Below are 13,903 nucleotides of genomic sequence, written 5' to 3'. Positions count from 1 at the left end.
TCATGTATGTCTTTTTTATATAATTAATATGAAAGTTGCATCTTCCGCCTGCGTCCTCTCTGCTGCGGCCGCCCGGACCCCTCGGTGTCTGAGATCTCATAGACAGTGATGCGCAGCTTGTCTTGGCCCCGCTCCGTGTTCTGGGGGCACCTCTCCTCCACCACGATGTCTCCGAGGGCGTTCCGCCGGTTCCTCACCTCGGAGAGGAAGCCTTCCAGTTCTTGCTCCATGCAGGCCAGCTGCCGGGCGTAGGCTTGCTGGGCCTGGCTGCAGACCGGCTTGTGAGACGTGCCCCTGGTCCGGGTGCAAGCCAGCTCCTGAGATGCAGCGAGGTGGTTCTCTTCTCCTTCCCCACAAGCTGCCTGGCCGCCCTGTTTGGGGAAGAGAAGAGGCAACAGACCAGTCAGAACAAACACTTGTCCCCAGGGATTCTTTGATTGTGATTTCTGCATTGCAGGGGGGTCAGGCTGGATGACCCTTGGCGGTCCCTTCCAACTCTACAGTTCTATCATTCTGAGGGTAGGGTGGTCAAACACAGAGGAGAAGGGTGGGCAGCCTGAAACCTGCCATGGTGGCCAGCTGCCAACCTCAGCCCAATTCATGCAGCCCTCGTTTTGGGGAGAGGAAAAATGGGGGGAAGTGGAAGAGAAGGAAAGGACCCCACTCACTTTTGACTGTGGCCCCACCCACCACAAGCATGTGGGCCCCTATAGAAGGCTCCTGAGAAATGTACCATCAATGGATAAAGGCTCCAAGCCTGGCTGAGAGGCAGATCTTGCCAGCCTCCCGTAAATCTCCAGGTACGAGGGATCCAGCAAACCCTCAGACGGCTTTTGGCATAGTCTCTCCACCCCAGGCTCCTGAGTAAGCTCAGCAAGTCCTGGGATAAGAGGGCAGATCCTCTTGTTATGGCTAAGAATAACTGGCCAAAGAGCAGGAATATTGGGAGGAACAAGAGGGCAGTTCTTGCAAAAAAAAGGAGGAAGTGAACAGTGGGATCCCCCTATCCCAGGGTGGAATCTGTGCTGTTTAAATCGTTTATAAATGTTCCAAATTTTGGGATGTGTGTTTTATTTAGGGTGCACCTTTGCTTGTAAAAATGCCCGCTTTTGGAGAGGGAAAACAATGTGTACAAAAACCACGTTTCTGAATGAATACAGGTGGGACAGACATATTCTGGTAAGTATGAAAATGGGGGGAAAAGATGAAATAACATTTGACACATTTAATACTCCATATACAATTTTAAAGGTCAACACTTAAAATCGGGCCCATAAATCCACCCGCAAATGGTGCATCTGCTACAATATGAGACAGTTGCATTTGCGCCTGCAGAAGTTACTTTACTGTCATCCACGGCAGCCCCATACAGAGAGCATTGCAATAGCCTATTCCAGAGATCACCAATGCATGAGCAGCAGAGGCCAGGGCTGCCTTCTAAAGTAGTCGATTACCACTGATTCCTGCCGGTGTGGTGTCACAGTTAGAGTGTCGTGCCAGGACTTGGGAGAATGGGGTTAAGATCCCCACTCAGCCATGGAACTCACTGGGTGTGACCTCGGGGGCCAGTCACTGCCTCTCAGCCTCACCTACCTCTCAGGGGTGTTGTGGGGATAAGATGGGGAAGAGGAGAAGTACGTTTGCCACCTTGAGCTCCTAGGAGGAAAGGTGGAAGATACAGTGGTACCTCTGGTTAAGTACCTAATTCGTTCCGGAGGTCCGTACTTAACCTGAAACTGTTCTTAACCTGAAGCACCACCACTTTAGCTAATGGGGCCTCCTGCTGTTGCTGCCACGCTGCCAGAGCACGATTTCTGTTCTCATCCTGAAGCAAAGTTCTTAACCTGAAGCAATATTTCTGGTTACAGATAGGTAGCCGTGTTGGTCTGCCATAGTCAAAACAAAAGAATTCCTTCCAGTAGCACCTTAAAGACCAGCTAAGTTAGTTCTTGGTATGAGCTTTCGTGTGCATGCACACGAAAGCTCATACCAAGAACTAACTTAGTTGGTCTTTAAGGTGCTACTGGAAGGAATTCTTTTGTTTCAATATTTCTGGGTTGGCGGAGTCTGTAACCTGAAGCGTATGTAACCCGAGGTACCACTGTAAATGGGGCAGATGGATGGGAAGGTCGGTGTCAAGGACTGGCTGGATGAGGAGTGATGGAAGCCAGCCAGCCAGAGCCGTCTTTCCCATAGGGCTTAGTGGTGCGCCAGGGCGCCAGCCTCTCAGGGGCGCACCAGCAAGTGGGGGAGCTGCATGGCTTTGCTGGCAGCCTCCCTTTTCCCTGCACGCCCGCCAGCGGCGCCCCGCCAACCATAAGGCTGGCAGGCATGCAGCTACCCTCCCAAGCCTCCTCTGGAGGAGAGCGATCATCGCAGAGGCTTAGGATGGAAGCTGCGCCCCGCCAACCATATGGCTGACGGGCACACAGCTTCCCTCCCAAGCCTCTGCAGGGATCGCTCTCCTCTCGAGGAGGCTTGGGAGGGGTGCAATTTCACTCCCAAGCCTCTGCAGGGGTAACTTGGGGGCGCTGGGCGGATTGCACCCCGGCGCTGCACCTGCTAAAGACGGCCCTGAAGCCACCTGACCAAGGTGGAAGCCCACCTGAGCCACCTTTCCTCCAGGGAGAAAATGTGGATCCAGGCTCCTGGTGGTGGGAAACCAGCCGCACCTCAAAGGAGGGGAAAAGCTGGGATGTGCTAGATGCTGGGAGCTTGGAAGGTGGTGGTGGGGAACAGGCAGGTGCCCCAGCCAACAGGAATCAGATTGTCATCTCCACCTCAGAAACACCCTTATAGCTTTTCTGCTGGCAGCCTGCAAGCCCCACAAACTCCCAAATCAAGGCGTCTACTGTGTGTCACCAAACAGAAACAGAGAGGGTCCTTTGAGTCTCGCCGTAGACGGAGGAAGAGGCCTGACACAGAAAGTTATAGAGTGAAGCAGGGAGTTACAAGCCAGTCCGGAGAACTGCTAAGACAGGAGAAACCCATAGAAGTCTCTGCATGTTCTCTGTTCTGCTTCCTTCATAAAGAAAGTTAACTGGTGTTTCCCAGTCTTTCTCTGTTGTGCAGACAACCTGTTCTCTCTGCCGGCTCCCTCTGACAGTAGGTACACAGGAAGACAGGTAGATGTTCCCTCACCTTCCAACGCAGGTCGCAGTCCCCCTCTAGCCCCTGGCTGCACCGGTCCTTGCTGGCACATAGGCAATGGATTGCGTAAAAAACAAAAAGCCACGTGGCACAAACACTGCTGAGCAGAGCAATTGTGCCAAGCCAGCTGCCGCCAGTCTCCGAGCTGCTCTCTCGATATCGTACTTGTGCTTCGCAGGGACCCTCGGGACCAGCCCCCTTTGTCCCTCCCAGCAGCACCAGCGCCCAGACTAGGGTCAGGGGCAGCAGAAGCTCCCTGGGGGAAGCCATGGCGCTGGTCAGGTGGCTTGTGACTCTGAGGCCAAGTGGAGGCGTTCTGGAATTTCCTTGCCCGCCACACAGCCCCCCATTGTGAGTTCACTAGTCCAGGGTTCTCCTGAACTCCCACTGTCTCCTAGGGTAGCCCGCCCACCCATGCAGAGCTACTGGAGGGCTCAGGCTGGCCACTGGGGCCGCTAAGGCCAGAGTTGCATGAGCTGTGAGCAGCTCCCCAGTGCCGAGGAGGAGAAGGCATTCGGCACATGCCTAGAAGCACTGTTTCTTAATAGAGGCATGTCACGGACTCGTTGGATGCAGAGGAATGGTGGGAGCAACCAGTTTGGGGAACCAGCAAGGGAAGGATATCCTGAGCCTGGGGAGTGGTGGTGTTAGGATATAGTTCCGTTCCACCTTAAAAGGAACAGGCATGACTGTTGTGTGTCACATGCCTGTTTACTTCCAGCACAGGCTTGCTGGGAATTTCCGTTTGTATATTGCTTTTGCTATACTGCTATGTGCTTGGACACGAAGGGAAGCAGACATGTTTTTTCCTTTGTTCCTGAACTATGCTGAATTGTTGTTGTTTAGTCGTTTAGTCGTGTCCGACTCTTCGTGACCCCATGGACCAGAGCACGCCAGGCACCTCTGTCCTCCACTACCTCCCGCAGTTTGGTCAAACTCATGCTGGAAACCTCAAAAACGCTATCCAACCATCTCGTCCTCTGTCGCCCCCTTCTCCTTGTGCCCTCCATCTTTCCCAGCATCAGTGTCTTCTCCAGGGAGTCTTCTCTTCTCATGAGGTGGCCAAAGTACTGGAGCCTCAGCTTCACGATCTGTCCTTCCAGTGAGCACTCAGGTCTGATTTCCTTAAGAATGGATGCATTTGATCTTCTTGCCGTCCATGGGACTCTCAAGAGTCTTCTCCAGCACCATAATTCAAAAGCATCAATTCTTCGGCGATCAGCCTTCTTTATGGTCCAGCTCTCACTTCCATACATCACTAATGTATGGAACATTATGTTCCAGCTCTCACTTCCATACATCACTAATGTATTCCATACATCACTGATGCTGAATAAATGCCTGTAAATAATGCTTACACATGTCTCTGTACGCCACTTCCGTTGTTAGAAGTTATTCACTCTGCTGATAAGAGCGTGCCGAGTCTCTAAACGTATCTGAGGCTCGTGTCCCTGATTGATGCTGTACTGGAGATTTCCCGGCTGCTGGCCGGTGGCTGGAGCCAGCTGGGGGCCTGCCAAATGCCCCGTCTCCCTGGCAGTATCCCAACAATGAGTGGTCAGAGGGAGAAGACTGGGAAGAGGCAACAGGGCTTAGTGAGCTGGGAGAGTCGGTGGCAGAAAGAAGTCCAGAATCAGAGGCAGAAGCTGAAGCAGGAGAGGGGGAGGGGGAAGCCGAGAGGCAGGTTAGGCTGGTGAAGAGTCACAGGTGTTGCGATAGAATCAGAAGAGGGCTAAAATGGGCAGAGCAGTGACAGGCTACATGCAGGCACAGTCTCCAGTTGCCTGGAAGAAAGCCCTGCAGTCAAGAGGACCTTCAGTCTTGCCCAGGCATAGGCAAACTTGGCCCTCCACATGTTTTGGGACTACAATTCCCATCATCCCTGACCACTGGTCCTGCTAGCTAGGGATCATGGGAGTTGTAGGCCAAAAACATCTGGTGGGCCGAGTTTGCCTATGCCTGGTCTTGGCAACTGATTAATGGGGCCAGACCAACTTGCTGTGCTCCTTAGGCCTGACACTCAGCCAAGTCTGTGAAAATCCTGTTTTTGCTAATAAAGAGTTAACTCCAACATTGAACGGTGTGATTTACTGCCAGCTTGCTCTATGGCAGTGCACTAGGTGTCTTTTTTTTTTTTTTAAATGCTTTGTGTTTCTTGCCCCTTTCTAAAATTTATTTATTGGTGTGTGGGTTTTTTTTTGTAAATCTCCCGAAGAAAAAAATAAAATAACATCGGGATTAAGGGGTTTTCGCAGGGCGTGTGTGCTGTGTCCCGTTGGTGTAATGGTGGTGGCACCTGCCTCTCTTTTGATAGGAAATGCTTTGCAGGTGGGGGACAAAAATGGGGTGGGGAGTTTGAGGAGGGTCAGTTGAGGGAGAGTGAGAAATGTCCCTATTTTCATTCGAGAAATGTTAGAGGGCATGGAACTCCCGGACTTTTAGTGACTGAAGGATAGGCAAACATCCAACAGGTGTAGCTCTGCATGCCATTTCCCATCCATGTCAGGAAAATAAAAAAAGAGAGAGCGCTTTTGCTCCTGAAATTCTGCCTGCCAGGAGCTAAGGGACCAAGACTGCCGAGCCCTGCCAGGAAAAAACAGAGCAGAACTTGAAAATGCAGCCTTTGGCTGGGCTCAGGTCGCACCCAACTGCTTGCAGGAGATAAGAGAGGAAAGGAGCCTCCCTTTCCAGCAGTCAGCAAGGCAGGCACCCAACTGGGCCACCCAGAGCACCCAAGGGCCTGCCAGCAGAAGGCTGAGGTCAGAAGCCCATTCAAGGGCAGGGTCTGTGCCTGCAGGGGTTGGCTCTAAAAACGGAGGGAGGGGGGCTGAGGATGGTCCCCCTGCCCCAGATGCTCAGTGAGGCTTGGCTTGGGCTGCCCTCTGCCCAGAGGCCCCCTGCACCCGGAAAAGACCTCTGCAGCTCAGCTCATCTGCAAGGGATGTCCCGTTGGCACCCTAAGGTAGGTTGCCTGACAGAGAAATGGGACTTTCGGTCCTGGGTGACAGTAGGTGATCGTTGTGCGTGCATGCATGAGTTTGTGTAGCCCCAAACAGAGGAGGAGGAATGCGGAAGTTCAGGAGCATCTTGGACTTTGTGGTGGTGATGGGGGGGGTTGCATTTGTGCTCTGAGTTAGCAAGTTCTCCACCAGCCCCTATTGGCACTTCTGGGTCACTGGGTAGAAGGATGGGAAGAGATATTGGATCTAGTTCAAGTTCAAAGGTGAACTTGCCAGATTTGAACATTCCGGAATGGTCTTTTTTATTTTTATTTTTTTATTGAAGTAAATAAAACAAATCAATACTAAATAAATAAATAAATAAATAAATAAATAAATAAATAGGAGAAGCGCAAGAAAGCAGCACAGAGCATCTGGGAGAGACTGGATATTAGCTTGGCAAAGTATTTAGGACCCTTACGAAAGCCAGTTTTCACGTTGCCCCAAGGAGAGGTTGTTTGTTGCATACGAGATAAAATCTCAGGGTCCTCCAGGCCTTAGGCCACAAGTAATTTATGAGGGTTTTTTTCCAGCTAATGCTAATCTCCACATATTTTCATAACCAGAGCAAAAGCCGCAAGTCCTGCATTTGGAGGCAATTGAAGTTTTGGCAGCTGCCAAAAGGGCCCTTGAACTGAAATGCAGCCTCCCTTTGAATTTTGCACCTCTCTGAATTTTGCAATGCACTCCTCCAGCCACATAATGTATAGCAAGATGCATTTACTGGGATAAAGTGTGCGCATAAATGCCTGTATTAGTGAAAAGAGCAGAGACCATTGCATTATATTAGGGGAAACGGCTTACAAAAATGTGTACATTTGTCAAATGCAAAGATGGGTTTATCAGGAGAAAATTGCACTAAAATACTTGCAAATCTTAATTGTGTGTGTGTTTTTAATACAAATTGCTGCAGAAATGTAGAGAAATAAATTTAAGACTGGGGAAATGAACCAATATTGAGAGATACATCCATCCCACTATAGCTGACCCCTTTTTTTGTAGTTATGGAGATTTCGCTTGCTCTTTTGTCCCCCCACTTTGTAGCTTATTAGAAGTCAGGATGCCACATTGCCCTCTGTGATGATGCTGACGATGGCACAGATCCTGTCAGCAGCAGGTGGGGCTGTGCCAACAGGGGCCAGCCTGATTCCCTTTTCCCACCCCCCAACACGGCTGGACGTGAGCAAGGGACAGACAGCCCTGCGGAAAGAGGAAACCGCCAGCGGGTGTTCCTCTGAGCATGTGCAGAGTGCACCCTCCCTTGTCCCACTGCGTACGCCTGGTTCATCCAGGGGAACTGGAGCATTCTAGGGGAAAGGGTTTAGAGAGGGTGGGGCTGCAGCCTTTAAGCCTGACACTTCCTCTTAAAAATACGAACCAGGAATTAACCCCTACCAGCTTCTCAGTTCCATGGATGCAGGGGAGGGGGGCATTGACGGGAAGGTGGGAGGGAGCTCCTCCCCGCCTGCTTGGTTCTTGGGGTGGGGCTGGGGAGTGTCCTCTCCAGTGGGTCAGGGTGGAGGAGGCCAGCCTGAGCTTTGCCAAGGCCCCTCACGAGTCTTCCTGTGCCCTGTACTTTGCATCCCCGAAGCAATCCTCAAATATTTGCAGCCACGGTAATCATTAACCGGCCTGGGCATTATGAGCGCCCTGGGAGAGGGGTGGCTGAGCAGTTCTCACCCTAGGCATCCTCGAGGACAGACCTGGGGGTGCACGGTGGGGCTTGAGGACCGCTGAACACAACACAGGCCTGCCAGGTAAGGCCAATGGCCCACCTAGCACATCCCCCTTGTTCTCGCAGTGGCCAGCCAGATGATTATTTTGGGGAAAGCTTCAAGCAGGACCCGAACTCAAGAGCCGTCTCCCCTCCCAAACTTTCCAGCAACTGGGATTCAGAACCATTGCTGCCTCCCACCGTAAAGACAAAGAATAGCTGGTAGCTATCAATAGCCATCTTCATTGCTGGCAAAGGTGAGCGTTTTTTTTATTGTGGGGGTTACCTTTCCTGCTCCATCCACCTGTGTCTCTCCCCCCCCCCCCTGGCTCAGGTTATATTCCCACCCTGTGCCCGATGCTCTCCAAGGAGGGAGGGAGCTCTGCTTATTTTGGGGGTTCTCCCTTCCTGACCCCCCCTTGAGCAGTGGTGCAATTAGGTCATTTTAGACGGCAGACTTGATGGTCTACAGATGTCTAGGGACCTCTACGGCTTATTTAAATGTATGTATTCCTTCACCAGCAGTCCCATGGCTGCTGCTGGTGGGGGGGAGCTTCTGATAACATCCCCTCAGGTCAGGTTGAAACCACTGCTGCCAGTCAGTGTAGACAATACTGTGCTAGCTAGATCAAGGCTCTGGCTCTCAGCATAAGGCAGCTTCCTGTGTCCCTTTTGGGGTGTGTGCCCCAAGGTCTTGCCCTGAGAGCACCCACTGTCCCCAGGTGCCCTCTTGATTTGGAGGGTGCAGCTGGCATGTTTGTCCTGGACTCTGGGAGCAAGCGGGCATTGCCTGCTTTCAAAGCTATCATTAGGTGGGGGGCGATGGAGGGGGTGGTGCATTCTCAATTTGCCAAAGGAGAGGCGTTCAGGGCCGGCCCTACCATTGGGCAGGAGGAGGAAGAGGAAAAGGCAGCTGCTTCAGGCGGCAGGTGGTGGGCTCAGTGGGGTGTGCTGTGCAGCCGGCTCTGAGCCCCCTAAGCAAGCCTGCTGTCCCCAGGGGGACTGGAGGACCCTCTCCTTTCCATTCAGCTTCCAGCCTGGTCAGATTCTGCACACTGAGAAGGGAGAGGCACCATTTTGTCCTGATGCTCGGGCAGCAAAAAGTCCTGCGCAGGCCTTGGGCCTCTTCCCGGCAGACTCTGCCCTCTCCACCCTGCATGCCTGGTGGCTGGCCCAGTGGTTTTGAGTTACTGTATTTTTTTATGCCACCTTCTGCCCTCTAGGGCTTACAAGGTATTTCTCTCCACCAGCCCCATGTGAGGTAGGCTAGCCTAAAAGAGAGGGTCCCTGACCCAAGGGCACCTAGTGAGCTTCGTGGCTGAGCCAAGGGGGCTTTGACCCTTGTTGACCCACACTGGCTGGTGTGTGTGTGTGTGTGTGTGTGTGTGTGTGTGTGTGAGAGAGAGAGAGAGAGAGAGAGAGAGAGAGAGAGAGTTGTAGTGGTTAAGAAAAAAAGGTGGGGTAGAAATGCAACCAATCCATTAATTAAAACTCTGCACATGGTCAGAAGCACTCTCTTCTTGTAGCCAGGCTTTGGTGCAGGAGGAAGATGACCCAGATATAGCCAAGGGACCATGAAGATGACCTCTGGTGTGGGAAATGAGCCCCATGGAGCTGTAGGCCCCAGCTGGGAGGACCTTGTGTGTCAACTGGGGAAGAGTTTCTGCTTGGTGTTGGTCTGGGTATTGTCAGCGTGGCGTGATTTTGAGGGTTTTGATTCGCCCCCCCCCCCCAGTGTTCCTCTAGATGAGTGGTTTCTAAACTTTTTTGGGCCCTCACCCCCCTCAGTCCCATTAACTCATCCCCAGTGCCATGATAAAATTCAAAACAGTAACAACTGATTGTGCATTTATTCAAAATATGTTTTTGGTCTATTTTTATTTTAACTCCTCAAATGTTTTGCTCTCAGTTTTTCTTAGTGATCATTTTATTGTTTCATCTTTGAGGTGTTTCCCTCTTTACAATGAGGCGGTGTATAAATCTTATGAACTAACTAAATAACTAAATAAAATCCAATTAAAGCTATGTAGTTTAATTAATTCAACATAATTGATGGATTCGATCTGGTGATACCAGCTTTTCATCATCTGAGAGTCATTTACACCTCCAGCTCCCCCCTGCTGCCCCCTTGCCTCTTAGCATTCCCCTAGGTACCGGTAATCTCTCCAGCATATGGCACTGCTCAGCCCCTGGCCTAGATCCTGCCCTGCCCTGTCCACTATCTGGTCCTCAGGCTCTCAAAGAGCAGGAGACATGGGGGGGGGGGGAGGTCTTCTTCCTGGGCTCCTTTCTGCTAAATGCCTTCACAAGTCTAAAGGACTTGGGAGGTCCCAGGGCGCATGGCCAAAAGACAGCTCCATCACAGCCAGGGAAAGATGGGGGGGGGGACTGTATCTTTGCCAGCATCCACACACCTCCCTCCCCCCACAGAGTTGGCAGCATGTGAAAAATGTGGGGTAAGCTGCGGCACTGCCTCTAGAAGCCCCACCTCACATTCATCGTCACAGCAGAGGTCTCCCCCCCACCCCACTGCTGCCATCCATCCCACTTAGGGCTCTTGCTGCCAAGGTAACCAGGTCTTGAATCACAGAATTGTAGAGTTGGACCACAAGGGTCATCTAAGTCCAACCCTCTTCAAATGCAGGAATCTTTCACCCAATGTGGGGCTCGAACCCACAAGCTGGAGATTAAGAGTCTGATGGGTCCCTTTCCGCGGCAGAGCTCCAATCGCCATCCAGTCCAAAGGCTGGTCCACCGGTCATATCAGTGGTTCCCAAATTGGGCCGTAACACCCCCTGGGAGGGGAAAAAATGATGATGATGATGATGATGATGATGATGATGATGATGATGATGATAATAATAATAATAATAATAATAATAATATTTATACCCAGCCCATCTGGCTGGGTTTCCCCAGCCACTCTGGGCAGCTCCCAACAGAATATTAAGAACACAATTACTGGGGGAGGGGGGCACTGTAAATGACTTTCAGACTTTGAAAAGCTGGCATCACTGGATCAAGTTGATCAGTTGGGTCAAATTAATTCAACTATAGAGCGTTAACTGGGTTTTTTTTTTTATTAATTGTGCAGTTAATTGTTTTGAATGCAATGGTGTTATTATCTTCCTTAGCGGGTTATGCAAACCGCTGTTCTGAATGATGCTTTTTAAAGCATAGCGCAGGGGGCACTGGGAGTGAGTTCATGGGGCCAAGACAGCCTGAAAAGGCTGATGGTGAAGTGGTCTTCTTCTTCTTTGGCGAATAGTCGTAGCAGAGTACGATTGTCTTCCATGAACACAGTGATTTTTAACAGTGAGTCCGTAAGTGACAGTGGAGGCCAAGGTGAGGTGGTAACTGCAGCTGGCCCAATGCCCCACCAAAAAGAAAATGAAAGCAAGGCCCCCACTTTGGCACCTGTGAGTTGGTAGGAAAGTTGCCTTGCTAGGGCAAGGCATGGCAACTTTATTTCTCTATTCATTTGCCTGAAAGCCTCCCGCCCTGACTGATCATCAGCCCTAGCAGTTGGGCAAAGTTCCACAAAGCCCAGCAGATGAAGGCAGAGGCCTGGGCTGGATCTCCTTGGCCACCTGCTCCTGGCGGGTCCAGAGTCCCTTTGCTCCAGCTCTTTATGGCACGGCTGTTAGCATTGCGTCCTGTGGGTGCCAAGTGAGCAGGGCAAAGTTCTCCTGGGTGCCAGGGAGCTGCCAAGAAAATGTGCCTGCCTCCCTGGGTTATGTGCCCGGTTTGCTCCTTGCCTCCTGAGATGGAGAAGCTGTGAATTTGGGGGCTGGCTTAGGGCAGGGATGGCTAACATCTGATAGTCCCTCAAAGGCAGCATTTTCCAGCACTGGAGTGAAGGGAGAGAGATCCTGTCATTTACTCTTAAAGAGAAGGCAGGTGATTTATCCTAAGAACATAAGAGGTGGCAGCTGAGTCAGGCCAATGTCCCATCTGTATACCTGAAGGAGCGTCTCACCCCCATCGGTCAGGCTGGACACTGAGGTCCAGTTGCCAGGGCCTTCTGGCTGTTCCCTCACTGTAAGAAGTGAAGTTACAGGGAACCAGGCAGAGGGCCTTCTTGGTGGTGGTGCCCTACCTGTGGGACGCCCTTCCATCAGATGTCAAGGAAATAAACAACTATCTGACTTTTAGAAGACATCTGAAGTCAACCCTGTATCGAGAGGTTTTATATTATGACTGATATTTAGTTGTGTTTTTATATTATGTCAGAAGCTGCCCAGAGTGGCTGGGACAACCCAGTCAGACGGACGGGGTATAAATAAAATAATATACTAATACTAAAAAGGTAAGGGGACCCCTGACCATTAGGTCCAGTCGTGGCCGACTCTGGGGTTGCGGCGCTCATCTCGCTTTATTGGCCGAGGGAGCCGCCGTACAGCTTCCAGGTCATGTGGGCACTAATACTGGTAATGCTGCTAATACTAATACTAATATTTTCAGCATCCTCTTCTCACAGTGTATTGAATAGTGGGTAGACATGGCAGACGACACAGCGATTTCTCCAAAGCAGCTCTTTATTTTGTAAGCTGGAACAGAAACTGAACAGCAAACAGCTCAGCCGGCCTGCTTTTATAGGCAGCCAGCTGTCAACATTGTAGCAACAACAACCCAGGGTTTCCCGCCTAAAATAACTGACGTGGACCTGAGTGAAAACTATCTACAGTATCCCCCTGCTGGCCCAGGGTGAGAACTTCAGTACATAACACAGTGCCTGTGGGAAAAGCCCAGAAGCGGGACCTGAGCACAATAGCCCCTCTCCCCACCCTCTGTAGTTTCCAGAAACTGGTTTTCAGAAGCACTGCTGCCTCCATCTGTGGAGGCAGAGCTGAGCCACCCTTATTCATTTATCTTTTATTAAAGATTTTAATGGTTTACAAAAGTACATGCCTTGTCTCTTTTTTCCAGGTTGTATAGTCTTTCTTACAAATCAGTTGCATGTGTTGTGAGACATTAGTGTTGAGTACAGTATAAGGTTGAGGAGGGGTGGTGAGGCTTATATTCTTTCGTATGGTGTACATGTGGGGTTTTGTGTCAGCGTCAACTGAGTAGGTTCTCTTTTTGTTCGTTTATTACATTTCCTTGGTAGTAAGATGTATTAGGGAGCAGGGTGTGGTTGGTTGTCTGTGGTTGTCTGCAGTGAGGTTTGTTTGCATTTGTGAGGGAGGGGGGAGGCTTGTTGGGTCAGGTAAGCCAGATTGATTCGTATGCTGTCCGTGCGTTCTTGTCATTGTCTTGTTGGGCTGTGTATGTGATAAAGGGGAGCCATACTGGGGTGAAGGTGTCCTCTTCTGTTTCTCCCCATGTCAGTTTCAGTTTATTGGTTAGCTTTTGCAGCCAGGCCGTTTCCCATACAATTTGATACCATTGGTCCATGTTTACTCCTGGCAGTGTCTAGCTATGAGGCTTCTGGCTGCTGAGAGTAGGTGGGTTATAAGCTCTCTGTAATGTCACTATGGGGACGCGGGTGGCGCTGTGGGTAAAAGCCTCAGCGCCTAGGGCTTGCCGATCAAAAGATCGGTGGTTCGAATCCCCGCGGCGGGGTGCGCTCCCGTTGCTCGGTCCCAGCGCCTGCCAACCTAGCAGTTCGAAAGTACCCCCGGGTGCAAGTAGATAAATAGGGACCGCTTATTGGCGGGAAGGTAAACGGCGTTTCCGTGTGCTGCGCTGGCTCGCCAGATGCAGCTTTGTCATGCTGGCCACGTGACCCGGAAGTGTCTCCGGACAGCGCTGGCCCCCGGCCTCTTAAGTGAGATGGGCGCACAACCCTAGAGTCTGTCAAGACTGGCCCGTACGGGCAGGGGTACCTTTACCTTTACTTTACCTTAATGTCACTATGATCTTGGAAGATGTTCAGTAGGGCCAATTCTGGGGTGAGTTCTAATACCTGTTTGCACATCTCTTGTAGGACTGCTGTCCAGAAGGGTTTGGATTTTAGGGCATTCCCACCATATGTGGCGGTATGTTCCTGCGGAGGTGCAGCCTCTCCAACATCTTGGTGAGGTTCCTGGGTGTATCA

General features: G+C 51.1%; 1 protein-coding gene across 1 annotated transcript; it reads right to left on the bottom strand.

Moving 5' to 3' along the window:
* On the bottom strand, window positions 1–3,421 carry LOC114586971 (uncharacterized). Its single transcript, XM_028710849.2, has 2 exons — window positions 3,142–3,421; window positions 1–371 (listed from the first exon to the last, which is right to left on the bottom strand). The coding sequence occupies exons 1-2, from the start codon at window positions 3,418–3,420 to the stop codon at window positions 24–26; spliced, it is 627 nt and encodes a 208-aa protein (XP_028566682.1). The 5' UTR covers window position 3,421; the 3' UTR covers window positions 1–23.
* Between the last annotated feature and the right edge of the window lie 10,482 nt (window positions 3,422–13,903).

This window comes from Podarcis muralis, chromosome 16, assembly GCF_964188315.1.
Source record: "Podarcis muralis chromosome 16, rPodMur119.hap1.1, whole genome shotgun sequence".
NCBI classification, from domain to species: Eukaryota; Metazoa; Chordata; class Lepidosauria; order Squamata; family Lacertidae; genus Podarcis; species Podarcis muralis.
Note: the sequence above shows the minus strand (reverse complement) of the source record. Positions and strands in the feature narration are given on the sequence as shown.

Coding starts and splice junctions, on each gene's coding strand:
- LOC114586971 (XM_028710849.2), bottom strand. CDS start 3,420: ATGGCTTCCCCCAGGGAGCTTCTGCTGCCCCTGACCCTAGTCTGGGCG. Junction 372..3,141: donor ACTGCGACCTGCGTTGGAAG/GTGAGGGAACAT, acceptor TTCCCCAAACAG/GGCGGCCAGGCAGCTTGTGG.